Source organism: Grampus griseus (assembly GCF_964374135.1).
Source record: "Grampus griseus genome assembly, chromosome: 14".
Lineage (NCBI taxonomy): Eukaryota > Metazoa > Chordata > Mammalia > Artiodactyla > Delphinidae > Grampus > Grampus griseus.
Genome location: NC_139008.1, coordinates 48,166,589 through 48,191,463, shown reverse-complemented (window position 1 = coordinate 48,191,463; position 24,875 = coordinate 48,166,589). Strand labels below are relative to the sequence as shown.

General features: G+C 37.3%; 1 protein-coding gene across 1 annotated transcript in view; it reads right to left on the bottom strand.

The window, feature by feature from the left end:
* The window catches only part of TASP1 (taspase 1), a 242,379-nt gene that overhangs the window by 163,002 nt on the left and 54,502 nt on the right, over positions 1 to 24,875 (bottom strand). Inside the window, exons 7-8 of the mRNA XM_082670290.1 lie at positions 19,044 to 19,123; positions 2,609 to 2,715 (exon numbers count right to left, since the gene is read on the bottom strand). Of these exons, the coding sequence (XP_082526416.1) occupies positions 2,609 to 2,715; positions 19,044 to 19,123 (187 nt within the window). The remainder of the gene's footprint in view (positions 1 to 2,608; positions 2,716 to 19,043; positions 19,124 to 24,875) is intronic.

The following is a 24,875-nucleotide window of genomic DNA, read 5'->3' as shown; positions in this document are numbered from 1 at the left end:
TGCACCACCTTAGTAAATGGCAATACACTATGACTAAAAACTAAAACTTTTAAATCCCCTCTCTATAAGGCATCAGTAATTCCTGTCTTTCTAGGAGCCCTTATAATATATCCTGGATATATTCACTTCTCTCCATCTCCATCCCTAACATCCACAGTCCATGTGGCACCATCTCCCAACTGTAATAACTTTGTAACTAATCTCCTCACTTCTGTTTTTGCCTTCCCCTATTCACCACGTAGCAGCCAGAAAGAACTCTGTAAAATATGAATAAGGCAGTGCTGCTTCTCTGCTTTTACAATAACTCATTATTCATGAAACAAAAGTGGAAACTCCTCAAGGAGCCGGCATCTACCTACCTCCCCAGCTTCAGATCATACCATCCTCCTCTTGCCCACCATGCTTTAGGCACAATGCCCCTCTTCTCCATTCCTCCGATATGCCAAGTCCCCACCAGGGCCACTGCACATGCAGTTCATTTTGCCTGGAACACTATTCCACTGACTTCTCATAAAACTCACTTCATATTTTTCAGATGTCGCCTCAAATGTTACACCCTCAGAAAGGTCTCTAACTAGCAAGGTATCATCCTAACTAAAGGAGTCCTCTTTTGAGTCTCCCCTCCATCTCTCATATCCAAGTTACTTTGTATCATATCATCTTGTGCTTTTTTTTTCCTTTATATCAGTTATCAAACATGGTAATTATCTTACTTGATTGTATGTTTATATGTTTCCGTCTCTAGACACTAAAATGTAAAATTTCATTAGAGCAGGAATTACCTCCATCCTGTTCACCACCGTTTTCTTACTACCCAGCTCAGCACCAAGAGTAGCTGCTTAATAAATATTTTCTGAATAAAAAAGTGAATCTTCTAAGTAAGACCAGCTGAAGATATTCTCTATAAGGTCAACTGATATTTCTATGCATAAAAACCCTAAACTGATGTCCCTGAAAAAAAGACCTGTATAAGAATGTTCATAACAGCTTTATTCATAAAGTACAAGCCTGGAAATGAACCAAATGTCCATCAGTAGGAGAATGGATAAACAACTTACAGTAAATGGGAATATTATTCAGTAATAAAAAAGAATAAACCTGTGACCCACTGTCTCAAAAACGCTTTGTGAAAGAAAGCAAATAGAAAAGAGTACATTCTGTAAGATTCCAATTATACAAAGTTCAAGAGCAACACAAAACATCTATGGTGATAAAACTCAGAGCAGTGGTCACCTATGAAGGGTAGAGAATGGCTGAAAGGAAGTACAAAAGAACCAGATATGTTCTACATCTTGATAGGTATATGGGTTACATGGCTATATATATATATTTATTAAATTGCTCACTATATGCAAATTTTATCAGTTTTTTTAAAAGAACAGAAGTCCTAAATTTGCTTACTCAGACATCACATGGGATGCAAAAACCGAAGAAACAGAACCACACTACTAGGCACTTTCACCAAGGTCTACCTACTCATTTGTTCATTTGCCTCCTAAATTTCTACTCTTCTCTGGCAGAAAAATAAAAAGGTTTGGACCAAAATGTTTGATTAATTGTCCCATGTGGCAACATACTGGAAAAATATCTATCACCATGAGAGAAGATTTAGTATGCATTCATATGTGAATGAACCACATATAGCTATGACGGAAAGCATTAGCCAGTACATAAGCAATTATGGGACTAATCAATGAAGAATATTAACGAGATGCCAAGTTATATCAAATGACGATGTGACATGAGAACTCCATCATGAACTGTGTGCTAACGGACCTCTAAGCCATAGTTTGAGCATGAATGTTACGGTTTTTAATTTTTCTATCCCCCAAAACACCTAAGAAATGCCACACGCAGGCTCATGAGGGCACACAAATGCATGAAATGCAAACAAAGCAAATATAAGAACAAGAAACAGAGACATGTCATTAGAATGTACAAAAAAACCTACATGAATCCAATATATACATTTCCTTATAACACTCTATCCCCTAAACAGCCACGTTCATCCAGAGTTGCAAGGACCAAAACAGCAGCCAGGAGCCACATGGAGCTAACTGAGCACTTAAACTGTGGTGAGGACAAATGAGAAGCTAAATTTTTAATGTTATTACATTTTAATAAACTTTAATTTTAAAACAGAGTTTCAACTCAATTTCTGGGAAGTCTTAAGTATGTTTGTTATGTAACTTGTTATGTAAGCCTACTTTTTCAACTGTTAACTTTATGATATATAGATACAGACCATATTTCCAATGAAAAGTTAATGTCATAATTGAGACGTGCTGTAAGTGTAAAATACACACTGCTTTTTGAAGACTTAATACAAAAAAAAAAAGAAAATAGACTAGATCACTAGTAATATTTTTTCACTGATCACATTTTTGAAGCGATATTTTAGATTCACTGTTTTAAATAAGTCTTAAAATTAACTTCACCTGTTTCTTTTAATTTTTTTAAATGCAGCTACTGGAAAACTTAAAAAGTACATATGTGGCATGCATTATATTTCTACTGGGTTGTACTATTCTGAGGCTTATATATCTAAATGCAGACTAAGTATATCATTATGATACATTCATTATTAATATTTCAAACACCTCCTGACCTTTTCACTTGATTGTCTTCTTTTCTTTAGTTGAATGAAATCTGTTTCCACCCTTTCTGCCAGCTCTAGTTTCCTCTTGTTTCTTTTAAATGCAGCTAAACTGAATCCTATAAAAGAAACATTAAAAATAACATTTGAAAAATATTAGGGCAATGGGGCCAATGAGAGATCCTGAAGAGCCTCCTCAGGACAAAATCCTTAAGAATGTTGGATAAAGGGTTTTATAAAGTCTTTTCAGTGTACACTGAGGTGGGAGGGAATAAGAAAAATAACCTAAAGTAAAAAAATTAAGAAAAAGGTCAAATCCAGAGAGACAAGTGAGTTCTGAAGGTAGATGCTCTCCAGGAGTGTCTGCTAATGCATGCCATGGCCCGCTCTGGTTTTGAAGGTCTCTGTGCATAAGAGACAAGAGCTGAGACTTGGGACAATGCAGCAGGAGAAAACGTATTGGAGATCATCCACATAAAAAGGGGGAACCCCAAAGGGTGATACGCCCAATGAAAGGGAAAACTAGAAAATGCCGCAATATGCAAAGAATCAGGAAACTTGTAAGTCACCGCCTTGGCTATAAACGTAAGACAAGAAAAGTCCTGTTACACTTGGCTGGTTTGGGAAGGGGAGTTCTGTTTTGTGGGTGTGTGTGGGTGTGGGTGTTGGGGGGGGGGGTGGGTGTGGGGGTGGGGGGTGTACACGCATGTGTGGGTGTGTGTACACGCATGTGTGGGTGTGGGTGTGGGTGTGTGTACGCGCATGTGTCTGCGCATGCGCGCACAAGATGGGGTGAGGACGGGGCGCTGCTCTTGAAGAACAATTAAAATTATAAGAACAAAATACATATCTATATAACATTAAAGTATAAAAAAAAATTTTTAAGTTCAGACAGAATTAGGAGAATTCGTATTACCTATGTGGCCTGAAAAACACAAAAAACCAAAAATGATCTCGGTGAGGTAAATGCTTCAAAAACCCATTAAACGCAAATGCAAATACTCCCTGGAAAAACCCACCTTAGCTCACCCAGACCTCAAAGAATTCCCATGTTCCAATTAATATGAGCCCATAGTTAAAAAAACAGTTCATAAAACGAATGAGAAATAAATCACCAAGAACGAAAAAACAAAAGTCAGCCAAACATCAGAAAGTATAATCCAACCGGCAAAGACCTCAGATACTAGTGTAATCATATATAGAATATAAAACATGTTTATGCTCACAGACATAAAAAAAAGATATTGAAAATATAACTAAGGAAGAAAAGATGATAAAATTCCCAGGCAGACTTGAAGAAGAACCAAATAGAACTTCTAAAAATAAAAAATACAATAACTGGAATTTTAAGACTTGATATACAGATTTAAACAATTAGATTCAGCTGACAAGAGAAATTACAAACTGGAATATAACACTGAAAAGATTACCAAAGTTTTCTGATAATGGCAGACTAAATTCTTTAGAGCAATTCTCCCACCAAATATTATCAAAAATGTTAGATAAAATATGAAAAACACCACCTTAAAAGCATTAAAAACCTTATAAAAAGTATCGAGCTTTTCTGGGGGTAAACTGAAGACTAAAGCTATTATTATTGCACTGTGAGCATCTGCCAACACTTGCGCACTTGAATTTGATTCCGTGGCATCAAGGAGAGGCATAAGTCAAACCCAGAGCCCATTAAAGGTGGGAGTTTCATAGGAGACACTTCCCACAGCAAGCTAGGGATTGAAAGGGCCAACATCCCCACAGGAAGGCTGAGCTAGAAACAAGCAAGTCTACCCCTACCCTCTACCCCAATACCAAGTGCATTTAGACAAGGTGGTTATCTTCAATGCACTGAAAGGAAATATCTGCTCACCCAGAACATTATATCCAGTAAAATTAACCTTCAAAAATGAAGGTGAAATAAAAATAGTTTCAGGTGAACAAGAATGAGCAAATTCATCACCAGCAAGACCTGTACTAATGAAAAACATTAAAGGGTGTTCTTCCGTAACAGGCAAAATAATACAAAGTGAAAGCTCAAAGACAAAAAAAAAAAAACAGGTAGGGAGAAGGGTGGGGAATTAAGTGCAAAGAAAAGAATATATGTGCAGGCAAATCTAAATGAAAATTGCAGTAAAACAATAAAGTGTCACAGTGTTTTTAAGTGCATATTTATTTCCCCCACATTGATGTAAATTAATCAAAATAACAGTGGGAAAATAACAAAGATACTCTAACATATTACCTTTAAGATTAATCAAGAAAATTTTAAATAAGGAAAAACAAATATGTTAGGAAAATTAAGTGGAAAAGGAACCAGAGTTGCCCTCAAGACAAAGTCTAAGAACAATAGTGTAGTAATGGACAAAAAAAAGTAATGGAACTGACCAACAAGTTTGGAAACAAACTCATGTATATCCCTAATAGAATTTGAGAATAACACTGCTTTTTCATACCACTGGGAAATCTATATGTTATTCAGTAAACTTTCTTGGCACAATACATTACCTATTTGGGGAAAAAAACACAAATTAAATTCCTACCCCACACTACACACAAATCTGAAACCTTATAAGTATTAATGATTTAAACATATAAAATCTACAAAAAGAAGTCCAAAAAGATTAAGCCATCACACAGTAGGCATAAATACCAGTCTTTTTATATCAGTCTTTTCTGAAAGAGATTTTATTTTTTATTTTTACTCGTTTTAACATTAAAGTAGAATATTTTACGTTGAATGTTATCAAAGCCAGAATCCATCAAAAGGATGGTTCATTGATAAAACCATGTAAAATTTAAAATGTCTACAAGGCAAAAGACATCATATGCAAAGGTAAATGATAAATGGCATCTTTTTAAATTTTAAAGTATATGCAAATAGTTATAGATAGGATTAATAACCTTGAATCAGAACAGTCTGATATAAAATTAATAAGCTGGAGCTAGAGGGAAGATGGCAGAGTAAGAAGCACCAGGAATCTGTCTCCCCACCTAGACAACAACTGGCCTGATAGAATCTGTCTAATGTTAAGTATTATACAACTCTGGAGTCTATTAAAGAGGAAGGTTTCCAGGGGAAAGCTTCATTGTAAACTGTGGTTAATTTGGGTCAACTTCAGCTCTTCGCACAGTAGCCTCCCCACACCCTATCCCCAACCCTGTGGCAGGCAGCTGGGCATACGCTCCTAGAGCAGCTTGCACATAGCTTGTGAGAGTCAGGGTGGGCAATAAAGACCCTCTCCTCCAAATACCAGAATCTGTGCTCTGATTGCTGGTTCTGGTCACAGAGGTACAGACTCAGAGGCAGACAGCCATTGTTGCAGTGCCTCTCCCTCCAGATGAAGTGACCTCCAGGGAATTTAAAAGGCTAGTCCTTGTCTCCCTTTTTGAAGACAGACATTTAAGGAGATATACAAATGGCCAAAACGCACATGAAAAGATACTCTGTGGGACGCCGCCAGGGCTGAGCTGAATTCTTGGTCCAGAGGAAGGAGAAATTACATTGTTGCATCTTGCTTGCACTACCCGGGAGTGCCGCGTAAGGCGCCACGCGTGCATCCCGTGGATTGTAGGCGTAGCAATATATTGTCACATGTACTGACACACACCAATCCAGGGCTGTTGGGTGGACCTTCTGGCCAGTATAAAGCCTGCCATATTCTGCTGCGTAGGGTCTTCCTTCCATCTTTCTTCAACCAAGCTGTGCTCCAATAAAGTGTGATACGAGAAGAATCTTGCGTGTGGCGGCTCGTTATTCTGCAGGTCGGAAACGGCCCGCTGCAAGTGGTGCCGAAACCCGGGAACTTCGCGCCTTGCATGGAGGACCGATTCAGAACTCGACACACGGAGTGAACCGGTAATTTTGCCGGTACGTAGCTTTTGTGCCTTGCACTGTCTTGTTGTGTGTGTAATGGTGTAAATCTTTTAGTGAAAGTCAGTAAAAGTACATAATGGGGAATACTCATGTTAACCCCACGGCAAATTTTTATGAGCCGATACAGGCACTTTTACGGGATCGGGGGTTGGTGTTATCTCACAAGACTATTGGCCGTTTACTGAATGATATAGATCAAGCAGCGCCATGGTTTGGAGTTTCGGGTACTTTGACTATCCCTTCATGGGAGAAATTAGGAAAGGATTTGCACCGTTTTCATGAGGAGGGTAAGCTGTGCTGTGGGACTTTCCCTTTGTGGAATTTAGTTCGATCTTGTCTTAAGGAGGGAAAGTGTACAGACATAGTGAAACAAGCGACGCAAGTTTTGCGGTCATATCAAGATAGTGCTTCCGAAGCAGGCAGTCATGAGGCTACAGATGATAGGCCTACAAAAGAAGAATTAGTAGATAATAAGGTTAAGAAAAAGTTAAAATCTAAACAACCAGACGCCCAAGAGACTGGGCGAGAACCAATGTATCCGCTATTGTCTGGCTTGCAAGCCATGTATTTATCAGATGATGAGGAGCTAGATCCCGGCGATGCTGCGGATTTGGCAGAAGCTGCTGCAAAATATGAGGAGGAGCGTTATGGCCCTTTTGGGGCTTTGCCCCCTTCTCGACCTCAGGAATTTTTTGCCTCAAGGAGTGTTGTTCAACCTAGGCGTTCTGCGCCTTCCATTCCTTCCCCGCAATGTACTTTTATTCCCCGCGAGGCTTGGTTTCAAGTTCCTTCTTCTTTGTCCAATGCGTTTCCAGTATTTGAAGATCCGGCTACACGCCAGCGATATTATGATATGATAGATCATAAATTAATTAGAGATCTTGCAGAAGCTTCCAAACGAGATGGCATTTCTGCTAATTATACTATTATGCTTTTGCAGCGGCTTACAAGAAATGCCTTGACCCCTACTGATTGGCAAGATATTGCTCGTGCGTGTTTAACGATGGGGCAATATTTAGACTGGAAGTCTATTGTTTCTGATTTGGCTCACAGTCAAGCGAGGGAAAATGCTACCAATGGGCAGCCTGCCTGGAATGTAGATATGTTATTAGGACAAGGACAGTGGATAAATAATCAGACTATGTTCCCTGTACAAGTTTATCAGCAAATAAATGAGATTAATATGCGTGCATGGCGAGCCCTCCCAAATAAAGGGGAGGTGTCAGGGAATTTAACAAAAATAATACAGGGAGGCACAGAGCCATTTTCTGATTTTGTAGCCCGGATGATAGAAGCGGCGGGATCTTGGGATTACTGCTGCACTTATAATTGCCTTAACTGCTTCTGTGACGGCGGCCGCCACTGCTGCTACAGCAATGGTGAATCAGGTACAATCAGCTGCTGTAATTAATGGTATAGTAAAGCAAACGTCGCTAGCATTAGAAAATCAGAATCGCTTTAATACACATTTACATGCTGGCATTTTATCTTTAAATCAACGGATGGATTTGCTGGAGGATGCCTTTGAAGAGTTGTATGATATGCTTCAGCTTGGTTGTGTTGCTAAATTTAATCATCTTTGTGTTACTCCCTATAAAATTATAGGACGTTTGAACCAAAGTAAATTGATTGGAGAATATTTAAAAGGAAATTGGTCTGAAGAAACAGAGAGACTGCTGTTTGAACAACGATTACAGATTATTCATCTTAATACTACCGAGTTACACCCTATTTCTTTTGGGAATTTTGCTTCATGGCTATCCTCTACTTTTCTTTTCTTTAAAGAATGGGTAGGCATGGGGGCTTTTGGCATCCTTTGTGCAGTGGGGATCGCACTATGCCTGTGGTTGGTGTGTCGTCTGAAACGTAAGTCACACACACAGAAGATCATGTTGATGCAAGCCTTGGTGGCCATTGAAAACGGCCAGCCTGCCGGTGCCTGGATCTCCCTGCTAAACAAGTCCTAGTGGTTGCCCCTGCACAGGATGGCCATGAGCCATTGCACTCCTAGTGGGAACCTCTGCCTGAAATCAGCCCTTGCACCCCGCGCTGTAAGCAGCATTGCACTATGGGAGGGTGATTTCTGCCGCCCATGACAATAGCCCTTGAACAGCCATGTCCCCTTGGGGGCAAGACTTGTACGGGCGACCGTTATGTGGTCTAAGGACATAAAGAAAAAGGGGGAGATGTGGGACGCCGCCAGGGCTGAGCTGAATTCTTGGTCCAGAGGAAGGAGAAATTACATTGTTGCATCTTGCTTGCACTACCCGGGAGTGCCGCGTAAGGCGCCACGCGTGCATCCCGTGGATTGTAGGCGTAGCAATATATTGTCACATGTACTGACACACACCAATCCAGGGCTGTTGGGTGGACCTTCTGGCCAGTATAAAGCCTGCCATATTCTGCTGCGTAGGGTCTTCCTTCCATCTTTCTTCAACCAAGCTGTGCTCCAATAAAGTGTGATACGAGAAGAATCTTGCGTGTGGCGGCTCGTTATTCTGCTGGTCGGAAACGGCCCGCTGCAATACTCGACAGCATAATCATTAAGAAATGAAAACTGAAATCACAAGATACCACCTCATACCCATTAGGATGGCTATTACCAAACAAAAAACAAAATAACAAGTGTTGATGAGGTTGTGGAGAAATTGGAACCTTTGTGCACTATTACTGGGAATTTAAAATGGTGTAGCTGTAATGGAAAAGAGTACACTGGTTCTTCAAAAAATTAAAAACAGAATTATCATATAATCCAGCAATTTCACTTCTGGGTACCCAAAAGAATTGAAACAGATATTTGTACACCTGTGTTCATAGCAGCATTATGCGTAATAACCAAAAGTTGGAAACAACTCAAGTTGCTTCAAACCATTCAATGTATAAATGGATAAACAAAATGTGATATATACATACAATGGAATATTATTCAGCCTTAAAAAGAAATTCTGACGCATGCTACAACATGGTTGAACCTTGAGGACATCATGCTAAGTGAAATAGGCCTGTCAGGAAAGAAAGAAAAAATGTGTGATTCCACTTATAAGAGGTACCTAGAGTAGTCAAATTCATAGGGACAGAACTAGGAATGGTGGTTGCCAAGGGCCAGGTGGAAGGAAACAAGGAGTTAGTGTTTAATGAGCACAGAGTTTCAGTTTCTCAAGATGAAAAGGATTTTGCAGATGGATGGTAATCATAGTTATACAATGTAAATATACTTAAAGCTACTGAAATGTACCATTAAAAATGTTTAAGATGGTAAATTTTACATTGTGTATTTTACCGAAATTTTTTAAAATGTACATGTAGGGCTTCCCTGGTGGCGCAGTGGTTGAGAGTCCGCCTGCCAATGTAGGGGACACGGGTTCGTGCCCCGGTCCGGGAAGATCCCACATGCCGCGGAACGGCTGGGCCAGTGAGCCATGGCTGCTGAGCCTGTGCGTCCAGAGCCTGTGCTCCACAACGGCAGAGGCCGCAACAGTGAGAGGCCCGCGTACCACAAAAAAAAAAAAAAAAAAGTACATGTATATTTATTTATAGCAGCATTATTTATTATAGCCCCAAACTGGAAATAACCCAGATGCCTTTCAATGGATAAATGATTAAACAAACAGTGGTACATCCACTGTTTCGCAATAAGATGGTACAAGCTATTGATAAGAACAACCACCTGGATGAATCTCAAGAGAATTATACTACGTGATAAAAAAGCCAATTCCCAAAAACTCATATCCTATATGATACCATTTATATAACATTTTTGAAATGACAAAATTATACAAACGGAGAATAGATTAGCAACTGCCAGGTGTCAAGGAAGGGGTGAAGGTTGGAGGTGAGTAGGTGAGACTATAAAAGGGCAACATGAGATATCCCTGTGGTGATAAAAGTGTTGTGTATCTTGACTGTCAATACTATCCTGAATGTGATATTGTACTGTAGTTTGGCAAGATGTTCCCATTGATGGAAACTGGGCAAAGGGTACATGGAATCTCTCTGTTGTATTTCTTAGGATTGCATGTGAATTTGTAAGTACTTCAAAATAAAAAATTTGAAACAGCATAACTGGCCATATTAACTAGCCATATGAAATTAAGTGTTGATATATCATATACCAGTTATGATAAAACTCTACAATTACAAAGTATGTTTAATATCATGTTGTCTTTCAAAGTACCTTACACAAAGGCAGAAAAACTGTAAGAACACAATCTAGCCAACAGAAAAGAAGAAAATAGGATTCCTTGTGGTGGAATCATGCCCATAAATTGAAAGAATAGAATAACATCCTTAATCTACTCTTTACTTAATTTAAAGATGTATCCCAGGTCCAATCAAAGCATAAAACAGCTGAAAATTAAGGAATAGATGGTAGCAACTTTGTAGCACAAACTATTTAAGGTTGTCCTTTACCAAAGGAAAACAAAATTACTTTCAATTTCAACTTTAATGAATTTTCTGGAAGAATTCAAAAGAATGTACACATTCCATCTCAGACATTCTGAAAGCTGAATGCGCATTGAAATTACCTACAAAACTTTAAAAACTACAGATGCCTGGGTCCCATCTACAGAGTTGCTGTTTTCATTGATTTTGAGTGCAGCCAGGGCTTCTGAATTTTTCAAAGCTCCCCAGTGACTCTGATGTGCAGCCAAAGTAGAAAACCACTGCTCTACTGGTTACACCTAACTCCAGATACGATCAATCACTAAAATCATCTTATTAGTCAGTGCTAAAGAGCTAAGCCTATTAAATTCTGATGAAATCACATCACCAAGATCATTTTCACATCCAACATATTAATGACAGTGAGAATGATATTAATAGTCAACATCTGAGTGTTTCTATGCCCCCAAAATTGGAGTAAGAATTCTTGATACATTACCTCAAGGAATCACAACGCCTCCATGAGAAAAGTGTCTTGGAGGTAACTTGCCCCTGGTCACATAAAGGCCTCTAAAGTCTGTGCTCTGAGCTACTATGTGTTCATCAATGGTACCAACTATACAAAGACAGACTTCTCAAAAGTAGACAGCAAACCTCTTAGGAATCTGGCAATAGCCAGCAAAACAGTAAATGCACATCCTCTATGAGTCAGCAATTCTACTTCCAACTATCTACCCCAATAGAACACGTATATATTAAGTGATGTGTACAAGAATATTCATGGAATTATCAATGTTAATGGCAAAATCTAGAATCAACCTGAATGCCTATCAATAAAGAAACAGCTAAATAAATATGGTAAAATGCTATTCAACAGTTTAAAAATTAATTCATCTATATATATCAACATGGACAGATTTCAAAATACATCTTGCTGCATTACAAAAAATATTTTAAAAAGCCATGTTATAATACTACTTATCTACAAACTTACTAAAGATACTACAGTATGATACCATTTATCTACTTAAAACAGAATACTATATATTCTTTTCTAACTATATACGTTGGAATACTATATATTCCAACATTTCTGTTGGAACAGAGAGAAGTAAATCAAACAAGTAACTGTGGTTATCAGACTGAGCAGGAGTCTGGGATTGGGAATGGGAGTAAAAAGGAAGACCAGGTTTATGTAAAATGCTTCAATATTTAAGAAGATAACTTATTCCTCTGCCACACAATTAAAAAGTAATAAATACAATGGTTAGATACATTTATTAATTTATATTATTTTTATTATATTTGTTAATAGTACACATTTACAAAACATCAGTTCCAGCTCCTGGTAATGAAAGAATAGCTTATATGAGACTAACCTACAGACCAATAATAATTACAAACTCTGGGCAGAAGTTTTAAACTAAAAAAAAAAAAAAAATGCCTATTTGAAGGCAAGTGACGAAAAGCTGGCAGAAATAGGAGAGGATTCAACCACTGAAAGAAAAGAAACATACTGGGTGAGATCCAAATTCAAACAGCTTTCACCATGAGGCACTCCCCACTCTGTGAGATACACAGAAAATAGAGCTCAGGTAGAAAACTACAGTCTTATTGGCCTGAGATGAAGAAGTCTGGGGCTACTGAAGCCACTGGAAAGTAAGGGAGGAATCCTGGAAAGGAGAAATCCACAAAAAAAGAAGCCCAAAAATCTATGTAAAAGTCCCCTCAAATCCTGAATGAGTCCTTGACTGTTCATACAGGATGCAAGATTCCGTAAAGTCCACGGAGGAAAATAACAGCTGAAAAGTGAACAGATGTTTTAGTAAATACCCACTGTAGAAGAGACAAAATTTCAAGTTTGAGACTTTCCACTGAAACCCCAGAAAGGCCATATCTCAGGAATAAAGACCACAAACTAGTACTAAGAGACAACTCTAGGATTAAGAAAAAAACTGAAATAGACTCACTTTAACAAAGCCAAAAACCAGGCTGTGACAATATCAAGGTGAACTGCAAATAATTTAATTACATGTTAGAACAAACTCAACATCATTCAAAGTATGATAACAAATCATAGTCACAAGGTGTAATTTTTTTTAAAAAAAATTGAGACATGCAACTAAACAGGAAAGTGTGACCAAGGTCAAGAAAAAAAAAAATCTATCAATAGAAACTGACCCACAGATTACCTAGATTTTAGAATTAGCAGTCAAAGATTTCAAAATAACAATGATAAATATGCCAACAATGGATATAATGGGTGAAGACATGGGAAATTCAAGACAAAGATGAAGGCTGTTTTTTAATGGAAACTTTAAAACTGAAAACATAATATTTTATATTTTTTAAATCATAACATCAGATTAATATCAAATTAGATACTGCAGGAGGAAAGATCAATAAACTCAAAGACCAATTCAACAGAAATCAAACAAATAGAAGTGTGATGGTTAATTTTATTTGACAACTTGTCTGGGCCAGAGAGTGCCCAGATATTGGTCAAGCTTTATTCTAGGTATGTCTGTGAGGGTATGTTTGATAAGGTTGAGATTTACATTTAAATTGATAGACGGAGTAAAGCAGATTGCCCTCCCTTTGTAAATGGACCTCATCCAATCAGCTCAAGGCCTTAATACAACAAATATGCAGACTCTCCCACAGTAAGAGAAAATTCCTCTTGCCTGACTGCCTTTCAACTAGAACATCAACTTTTTCCTGCCTTCATACTTGATCTGAAACATTAGCTGTTCCTGGGTCTCAAGCCTGCCAGCCTTCACACTGGAACTATACAATTGACCCTCCCAGTTTTCAGGCCTTTGAATTTGGATTGAAACTACCCCATTGGCTCTCCTGGTCTCCAGCTTGCTGACTGACCCTGCATATCTTGGGACTTGTCAGTCTCCATAATTGCTTGTCAGCCTCTATGATTGCCAATTCTTTATAATATCTCTTTAGATAGACAGATGATAGATAGATAGGTATCTTATTGGTTCTGTCTCTATGGAGAGTCCTGACTAATACAGAAAGCACCGAGAACGAAGACTGAAAAAAATCAGAGCCTCAGGAACACATGACAGTATCAAATGTTTTAATATAAGTGAAACTGAAGTCCTAGAAACAGATGAGGGAGAGCATGAAGCAGAGAGTCCAATAGTTTTCCTAATTTGATTAAAAACTGAACCCTCACATTCAACACGCACAATAAAACTAGCACAAAGGAAACCATACCTAGGTGAAAACAAATAGAACAATTTTTTAAAACAGTCAGAGAAAAAAGAAGACACATTACACACAAGGAAGCAATAATGATCATGTCTAACTTCCTAGCAGAAACAATGGAATCCAAAATATAATGGAATAACATCTTTAAAAGTGCTAAAAGGATACAATGGAATATTATTCAGCTATAAGAAGGAAATTCTGATACATGCTACAACATAGATGAAAACATGCTAAGTGAAATAATACAAATGACAAATATTACGTGATTCCACTTAGAGGAGGGACCTAGAACAGGCAAATTCATAGACAAAGAAAGCAGAATAAAGGTTACCAGGGACAGGAAGAGGGGGATGGGTAATCACTGTTTAATGGGTACAGAGTTTGTTTGGGCTGAGGAAAAAATAGAAATGGATGGTGGCGATGGTTAATCAACACTATGAATGTATTTAGTACCACTGAATTATACACTTAAAAATTGTTTAAATGGGGGCTTCCCTGGTGGGGCAGTGGTTGAGAGTCCGCCTGCCGATGCAGGGGACACAGGTTCATGCCCCGGTCCGGGAAGATCCCACATGCCGCGGAGCGGCTGGGCCCGTGAGCCATTGCTGAGACTGCACGTCCGGAGCCTGTGCTCCGCAACGGGAGAGGCCACAACAGTGAGAGGCCCGCGTACCGCAAAAAAAAAAAAAAAATTGTTAAAACGGTAAATTTTATGTTATGAATATTTTACCACAGTAAAAAAAAAAGAAAAAAAGTGCTAAAAGGAAAAAACCTGCCAACCTAGAAGTCTATATCCAACAAAAATGCCTTTTCAAAGTAAAAGCAAAATAAGGATGTTTTTCAGATAATGAAAGCTGAGAAAAGTTTTCACCACTACATCTACCACATTACCAGAAAATATGTAGCATTCCAGGCTGAAGGAAAAGATGCCAGAAAGAAATTCAAATCTACATATAGGAATGAAATATGTAAGTACATGTGAAAATGTGTAATAAACTTAGAATAAACCTTAGAAAGACATTCTAAAAGCTGAAGGGGAATAAAAACCTACAAATTATGCCCCCCAAAAGGTAATCAAGTATAAAACATTATCATTAACCAGCACCAACATACCATTTTATTTCTACTGAGGATTAAACAAATGGCTGAGTATAAGATGGTATTTAAATTTTTTTAATCTAAATAATAGTTATAATTTCTCCTTTTAAATTCCCCATAGCTCAGAACCATTCTTTTTTGGAAAAAAAAGAATATATCACTTAACTTTCAAACACTTTATTCACAGAACATTTCTTGTTGATTGGTTATATAAGTCATAAAAAAAATCTATGGCACAATATATTTTTCTTATTACAAGTATAAAAAATAGTCAAAAATAATTTTGCCAACCTGAAAAAAAATCTAGTACTATTTTCTAACACATTTTTATATAAATGTTCTAAAGTAAAAATGGCAGACTGAATGTATGAATTCATCTCCATGCCCTACTAAAACTTTACCAAAAAGAAATTTAAGTGGGGGAAAAGACTGACATACACAAGGGGTGATTATAATGAGAAGGGAGATACCAACAGTTTTAGAACATAGAAAGCAAGTGGACAAACAGTAACTAATTGAGCAGAGGAAGATGAACCCCAATGCCCACTAGCCAAGACATCACAAAGCAAACTAATCTCGGCCAAAGTAAACTAATTCCTGCCAAAGAAACATCAAGAGAGCTCAAAGTAGAAAGCCCCTGGTGTCTCTGAAAGCCAGGTTGAGACTAAAAACAGGAGAATGGGCAGAAAATTCAATAAGGAACATGTAGATGCCCAAATCCCCTCCTTGTGCTTGCAGAAAACGTGGAGAGGCTGAACTAGATCGGCACCAAATTAGCAGACACCAAGCACATCTGGGAGCAGGTACGGGGCTCTACCTAAAACCGAGTTTGATGTAAAAGTCTGATAAGGGCACTGTGACACCTCCAGCCCCTTCCCTTGTTCTGTACCAGAATACTGGCTATTGCCTTGCCAGAGCTGGGAAGATTTCTCTGTCTAATCCAAAAGAAAATGTGTAGAAAAATGATCAATGCCTCCCCTCTTGAGGTCAAACAGACCTGCCCTCATACACAAAGCTGCCAACAGGTCTTTAGGTAACTCACTCATGAATATGAAAACTGCAGAGGGTCACTAGATAGTTGAGGAAATTAGCTAACATGTATTAGGGTCTGAAACAAACACAAAGACAGAGGAAGCAGAAACAGTGGATAAGAACAAGTTTTAAACCATAATATCCTAAGAGAGAGAGTAAAAATACTGAGTTCATGAAACAAAACCCCATGTTTTAAAAGTATTAATCATAGATGAATCTCTAGAAATTAAAAATATGAAAACCAAAATTATAAATTCATTAGAAGTAGATTTGGAAGATAAAATTGAAGAAACTTCCCAGAAAGCAGGACAAAAGACAGAGATTTTTAAAAGGAGAAAAAGTCACTTTTGAAAATGATACATGGGATTAGAGTACAAGATCCAACATCTAATTGAAAGAAATTAGAAAAATATAACAAAGGAGAGATAGGGGGAGAGATTATTACACAAATTTTTTTTAATTTCCCCAAAGCACATCGATTTCCAGATGGAGAGTCCAAAAGAGTACCCAGTACAATAAGTAAAAAAAGACCTATCCCAAGATATCATTGAGGTAATAAGACCACTGAAATAAGAACTTCCTTCCAAAGAGGCAAAAGATACCACAAAAAACTGGGAATCAAAGTGCCAGCAGACTGCATAATAGCAAGACTGGAAATTAGAAGACAGAGCAATTTCTTCAGAAACCTAAGCGAAAGTGATTTCCCATCTTCCATATATCAAATGAGGGAGTAAAACAAGAAAAAAAAAAAAGACATTCGGAAACAGACAATTTGATACTGGAGAGAGGAAAAGGGAATTCCAAAGTGATGGGGAGGTGAAGACCAGATGACAGCTGCACAGCAGGCCTACTGAGCGCCCACTCTAGACCCAGGTTGCCAGGTGGCCTGCCTCCAAGGAAAAACAAGATGGAATTGGCAGATGAGCTGATTTGTGTGCCTGATATAAGAGCTCCACAGCAAGTTCCACTGGGCAGACTCTAAGGCAGCATTAGTGGTGGCGAGTGTGAGGCTCCAGGACTCACACTCCCGGCCTCCCTGCACACACACATTTCTCCTCCCTCCAGCCTCTCAATATTACAACTTGCAGCAGTATGCAGTTCATTCTGAATATAATGTTACTAAGAGCTGGTCCTTATTTAGACACTTGCTATGATAAATAGTCATCTCTTTTTTATACAACTTGGTTTCCTTGGAGCTAATGATTCCTCACTTTTTCATTTGATTATTTAAATTACATTCATAGATTACTTGATAAAAATTTAAAAAACAAGTAGTATATGTTTTTACTATTTGTTTTATGCATAAACATGTAGCCATGATTTCTTTTTTAAGACAGACATATAAAACACACATATATACATATTTATAACCTCATTTTTCACTTTTTTAAGTCATTATTAGATTTAATCATTATCAGTCTTTATAACAATTTCCAGTTACTTCATAACATTTCATTATAAGACTATGTGATAGTTTACTCATGTTCCTCTTGTGTTGGACACAAGTCTTTTTCAAATTTTTTAATAATCTTTCTTTATGTTTTTCTTTTCTTCCCCTTTTTTTAGTTGATGTATAATATTATATAAGTCACAGGTATACAATATAGTGATTTCACAATTTTTTAAAGGTTATACTCCATTTATAGTTACTATAAAAATTGGCTATATTCCCTGTGTTATACAATATATCCTTGTAGTTTATTTTATATATAATAGAATTTTTTTTTACATTCTTAATAATGCTCACTGAGTACCCTTCTACATAAATCTATGTCTATATCTCTGATGACAAGTTCCAAGATGCAGAATGGGTTTAAGGCTTTTGATCTATACTACTTAGCTGTCCTCCAAAACTTCTGCCAATCTACATTTGTACCTACAATGTATTATGTTCATTTTACCACACACTTACCAGCAGTAATACAATATTTTTTAACTCTTTCACCAAGTGAGCAGGAACAGATTTAACATGTATTGACCTTAATTTGAATGTCCCTATTAGTTATGTTATATTATCTATTTATGACTTTTGACCCTTTTCTATTGGGGTATCACATGTATTCGTGTGACTTTTAATCTGGCAAAACTTGCATATGTATCCCATTGTCATAGTTATGATAAATGTTTTTTCAGTCTTAACTCTTCTGCAGTCACACGTTTGTTCTTCCTTCTCATACACCTGGTACCTAGATAGGCCTTCCTTAGCTCAAAGTTGTGTAAATGTTTACCTATGTTTTCTTCTCTCTCTCTGAGTGGCTGGTATTATGGTTTTATTGTTAGTAATTATTTTAAGTAGCCTAAAAGGGATCCTTTAACAATACTTCTATAAAAGCATGAGCAAGGACTTCCCTGGCGGCGCAGTGGTTAAGAATCTGCCTGCCAATGCAGAGGACATGCGTTCGATCCCTGGTCCGGGAAGATCCCACATGCCCCGGAGCAACTAAGACTATGAGCCACAACTACTGAGCCTGCGTGCTGCAACTACTGAAGCCCGCGCACCTAGAACCCGTGTTCCGCAACAAGAGAAGACACCACAATGAGAAGCCTGCGCACCGCAATGAAGAGTAGCCCCCACTCGCCCCAACTAGAGAAAGCCCACGCACAGCAACGAAGGCCCAATGCAGCAAAAAATTTTTTTAAAAGCGTGAGAAAGCAGGAGTGGGGGGACCTCAAGAATATAAAGGTGGCTTAAAATCAAATAACTTTCTATTTATCTTTTAACTAAAACATTTCAACATACAAGCTTTATTCCTTAAATATAGGTACTATATGGATCAAAAGCAATGTAACACTTTCAGGTATATATGCTAATACAGCTTAATTTTGAAAAGTTTTACTTACTTGTGGTCATGATGTTAGGAGGGCAAGAGGGTATTCCATGATCTACTGCCCATCTGTAGGCTCCTTCTCCAACTAAAAAGCTAACAACAGAAAAATTACTCTTTTAAAAATTCATAGTGTCATCTTCTCCTACATATTCAATAAAGTAATATAAGTAATATAGTAAGGCAACTGAAAAAATTTTGCAATACCTCAAAATGGCTACATGCCTAAAAAATTCTTTTAATTTTTCCCCAAGTTAGAAATTTTACAACTGGAAATGGTACAATATCATTTGCAATAACTAACCAGTAAAAATTGGCAAAATGCAACATAAGAAGTAAAAATAGTTGATTTCCCAGTGGAAAATACTAAGATTTATCTTGGATCAACTGTGGTTCTCAGTTTATGTACAAGATCTATTTCATCAGATTAAGAGTCAAAGCTTAAGTGAATGTCTTCAGATTTAGTATTCTTGCCTAGTATAACACCTGGATCTACCCAAAATGAGTGGGGTACATCCAGAGATGCCCAAACACAATGATATGCACTTACATTTCTAAGCCTCGATGCAATAAAAATATATATATGGCTGTCAGAATCATTTTTACTGTGGTAAATAAAGCAGTGTGGTATGTCCCAAAAGTAATTTTTTTAAGTCCCAAGCTGCAAGTTTTAACATAACAAAGTGAATAAAAGGATACTGTTAGCTAACTGTAAAAGACTTCCTTTCAAAGATTTCAAATAGCATGCAGGATAATTAACCACCCCATTCCCTAACACAGTAATAGCAAGCAGTTACCATAATAATCAATCACTTCATCTCCTTCCACAGCCAACTTCTTAAAGCTCTCAGCCAGCTAGTAATGGATTCCTTGAACTAGTGCCTACTCATTAGTTTCCTGCTCCCTAGTTTTTGTTTCTGTTCCTCTAATCATTCCAACACTAAAAACTCAAAGTAATACATATTGAAGTCTTTAGATTTGATTGTTCATAAGAAGATCAATGATAGATTAGAAGAAGAAAGTCTAAGTTGATACTCAGAAACATATCCAAATGGTTCCAATGAGAAACAAATTGGTTAAGCCAATAGTTACTACTATTTTCCAGTATATATGAAGGTGAGAATGGAGGGAGCATTAAAAAAAGAGAGAAGAGGGAGAGAGCCAACAAGAATACCTCTTCAAACTTCCATTTTTAAAAAAAAATCTAAAGGACTCCAAAAATAGAAAAGTTCCTCCTATTCCTGTACCAAATGAAGACCACTGCAAAGAAACTGCAAAGAAAAGCTGTCACATAAAGGAAAATGGCAGAATAACTGAGGTAGGAACTTGGATGCAAGTTGAGCTGTCCCGACAGCATTTGTAGCACTTCCTTCTGCTAGAAAAAGACTTTGATATAAGAAATAAACTCTCTTCACGTGAAGACGTAAAAGAGATGCTGAAGTATTAAATTAAATGATCAGGACAGAAGTTTGGAGCTGAATCTAGTATTCTCAGCACTCCCATTCGTCATTTGGGGTTCTATCCCAGCATCTGGAATTGAAAGTATTTTATAACATAAGCTTAGTTTTATTTTTCATTTCTTAATCATTCATAGGTTTGATTCTAAATAAAATTAGTTTGCAGTTGTCTGCTATGCAAGGTTTTAAATACATTAGGCGTTGTACAATATTCACAGGAAGGTGAATATTTGATGCCGTCTTACGGATAAGAATTTTGAGATCTTGACCTTTCCTTACTACCAAAAATTACTTGTCCAGTAGTTTGACATCACACAAAATGGCATATAACTGCTTTTGAAATCATTTTAAAATGCTAAAAAGCTACGTGAGCTTTCGCTAAAAACTATACTATCAAGAATGAAAAATCTCTTCCCAGAACACTGAATGCAGCACCAGTTCAAATTTTTCTCAAATATTCTTCTGACTCTCCAAGGAGAAAGCTTTCACAGAAATTTCACCTCAATTCACTAGAAAAATCCTTCGACTCCACCTTGTTAACACATCCGGAATCTGACCACTTCTCGCCACCGCCCTGGTCTGAGCTGCCATCATCTACTACCTACAGTGTTGAAATGGCCTCATCACTTCCATGCTCACCTTGCTCTGTCCCCTGCCCCAGTCTAATCTCAACACATCAGCCAGTGACATCCTTGTAAAACACAAGTCAGGTAATGACATTTCTCTTCTCAAAATCCTGCGAAACCCCTCATGAGGACTCTAGCATGAAAACTGGAGCCTTCACCAGGATCTCCAGGCTCCCAAGTGATCTGGTCTTCTCTGCTCCCTCCTCCCCTCATCTCTTCTTCCTCTTGCCCCCTTGCTTACTCTGCTCCAGCCTCTTACAAAACACAAACATGCCAAGGGGACTCCTGCCTCAGGGCCTTCACCCTGACTGTTCCCTGTCAGGATCTTCCTTATTTCCCAAATGGCAAATTTTCCCATCTGTTTAAATACATCTCCCTGATGAGGCCAATTTAAAACTGTACCCAACACACTGCTCCTCTACCCAGTACTCCCAATGCCTCTCATTCTTTTTTACATTTTTTCTTTTTTTCTACCTTCTCACATACCACATAACTTTATCACTGATGATATTATCTGTTGTTTATATCTATCTCCCTCAAATAAACTGCAAGCTTCACAACAACAGGGATCTTTGTTTTTCATTGATATCCATGTATGCTAAGCATTTAGAACAGTGCCTGAAGCACACTAAGCATTAGAAAAACATTGGCAAGATATTCAACAATAAGCTAGGGTGTCAAAATTCTCTAAAGGACAGCATTTTCCTTGTGTTACGCTCTCCTTAATTTACACTAAAGCAAGTCTAAAGTGTTAAGAAACAAAAGCAACACTACTGAGACCAGCACTGAGTGGGATTATTAAAACCTTCAACAAGCTGAGCTATTGAAGTGCCAGCATAGCCAAACACCTGAAAACACAGTGAGGTCAATTAACAGTTTCATGGATGGGAAATTTTCAAAAACCATGACACTATGTAGTCAGTCTAAAAATGTGCAATTTAGTGATTCAGAAAGCTCTCAAAACTGCTTAAAATGCATTATGCTGGATGACAAAGATACAGGAGAAAATGACAGCTGCCTCTTTGGACTTAAAAATGGATTTCTATATATTTTACCTATTACTTCTTTATCATAAATGCACAGAACTGAAGAAAGACCACCAATTTGGTGGCTACTGATTATTTAAAGCTTACAAACACATAAAGTGCAAATAAGGGAGAACCTGCTGTATGTGGAAATAACACGTAATGACCAAATTAAATAATAAGGATTTAACTCTTCTTAAAATTTTTATTACAAAAATTTTCAAACATATACATTACAGAGAATAGTATAATGAACCCAAAGGATCATCACCCATTTTCATCAATTGTTAATACATTGCTAATCTCATTAATTTATATTCCCACCCAGATTATTTTGAAGCAAATCTCAGATATCATATAACTTCAAATATAAATATTTTAGCATGCATCTCAAAAAATAACTTTTTTAAAAAACATAACCACAACATAACCAATTGACACCTAAAAAAATTAACAATAAATCCTTAGAATCAAAATAGTTTATTCAATCGATGTTCACATTTCCCTGATTGTCTCATAAAATTTTTGCTATTATTGTTATTTTTGCCTTTTAAACGATTTTGTTTGAAGGGGAACCCAACTAACCCATCCATACCTCCTGATTAGTTGATAGCTCTCATGTTTCTTTTAGTCTATAGGTTTTTAAATTTTCTTTTCACATTCATACAACAAAGGTACTAAAATCAATGAATTTATGAAATACAATAGGTTAAATAGTATTTTTAAATAAACAATGTACCAAAAATTAAATTTGCATCTCAAAAAATCTGAGGGTCTAATGAGCAATAATGCTTTTCTAGCTTTCCCTTTTTCACCAAAAGAAACATAATTTCCAAAAATTATAACTTATTCTACAACATATTAGGGTAGCAGTCAGCAATTTTTTTTCTGTAGAGGGCCCGATAGTAAACAGTTTGGGCTTTCTGACCAGATGTCTCTGCTGCAACAACTCAGTTTGGCCTCTGAGGAGCACAAGCATCCATAGACAATATGTACACAAATGGGTATGGCTGTGTTCCAATAAAACTTTATTTACAAAAAACAGGCAGTAGTCCAGATTTGGCCCACACACCATAGTTTGACAACCCCTGTTTTGGATGGTTGTGCCTATCAAAGTTGTACCCTATCAAAATGAAGGAGGAAAGAGTAAAAATAATAAGGAGTAAAAATAATAAGGAGTAAAAATAAATAAAATTTATTTACTTCTACAAATAAAATAAACGTAGGAAAATACGACACAGTTTATGATAGTAGGCCCACCAAATTTATGAGGATATCATATGCATGCTAAATATATTCTACTAATCTGACCAAACACCAATACTTAAATAATATATCATATCATGGTGGCAATAACCAGAAAATTAAAACATAAAAAATTATCAGCTAATAGAAATACCATTCTGCCTAAAGTTTTGCTGAGGGTTTTTGTAACAAAGCAGTAAGAGTTTATAAAATTCTAACAGAATTTAGATACAGCTGAAACAAATACACTCCCTGTCTTCCTCAATGAGATATATAGACAGATGAACTTTTTATTTAAAGACTTCTTAGAAAACACCCAATGACTTGCTGCCCCCATAGAGTCACCTGCCTCTTCAACAGATGACACCAGAAGACCAGTTTCTAAGTCCTTTTGATAGTTTTTCTACATCTATGCCTGGCATACAGGAAGTAAACAAAAAATATTTGCTGAATGAAGGAATGGGTAAGTGAATGAATAACTAAATGGGTGTAAACATTACTTCTTACTATTATAAAAGGATTCTACTCTATGGGTTCTAATCTGCTGCTTCTAATGTGATAAGGACAGACTCCATAAATTTTTAATAGCATAACAGTGTCAAGTATGGTACTCAGTTTCTTTGTTGGCAAAACGTATGTTACCCTCATAAATCATATAATGATTTTATGAGATAATACACACAAACCACATAAAACAATGCTTCTCACAGTGTACAAAGGCAATAAATTTTAGCTATTATCATTATAGAAATTAGATATCTAGACCTATTAGGGTTGTGTGTAAACAAGCTTAAAGTAAAAACATGATAAATTTGTTTTATTTATTTAGGATACTCAGGGAATTGGGTTTTTTTTTTAACTACTGCAGGTATACTGTGAACTTGCAGGTATGTGAGAGATTTATGCTTCTGGACAAGATGGAGTAACAGGGAATACATTTACACTCTTGCCTGAACCGATGGAAAAGAAAAATCAGATAAAATACAGAAAATGATAGTTTTCAGGCATTAGACAGTAGGTAGCATAGGACAGTGATCCTTAAAAGAGGAAACAAACAAGGTAAACCTTATGATTGCCCTAGTTTACTGCCTGGAGACTTTCCAGCCACAGCACAGGAACAGGAACTCAGGCAGAGCCCTGCAGCCTCTCTGAGTTGAAGACAGAGAGCTGGGCATCCAGAGAAGCCCAGGTGGCCGAGTTCACAGGGCAGAGAACCAGAGAGGAGACAGTTGTGCAGAGAAACGACTCAAGAAATCTACAGAGTCCGCCTATAGTCTTCAGCTGAGTACAGATCAGTGTACGTGTAAGATGAAATCATCCAAAGCCTGGGAAAGAATAACATGAAAAGTTTTAGAGGAAGCAATCCCCAAGTTCACACAGGGCCAGAAACAGCTCCTGTTCCCACCAAAGTAAAAAACCGCATTCTAGTTGCATCTGTTATAGTACTCAGAAAGGTTTTGCCCAACAGCAAAGCAAAATTAGCTCAAGGCTAAAT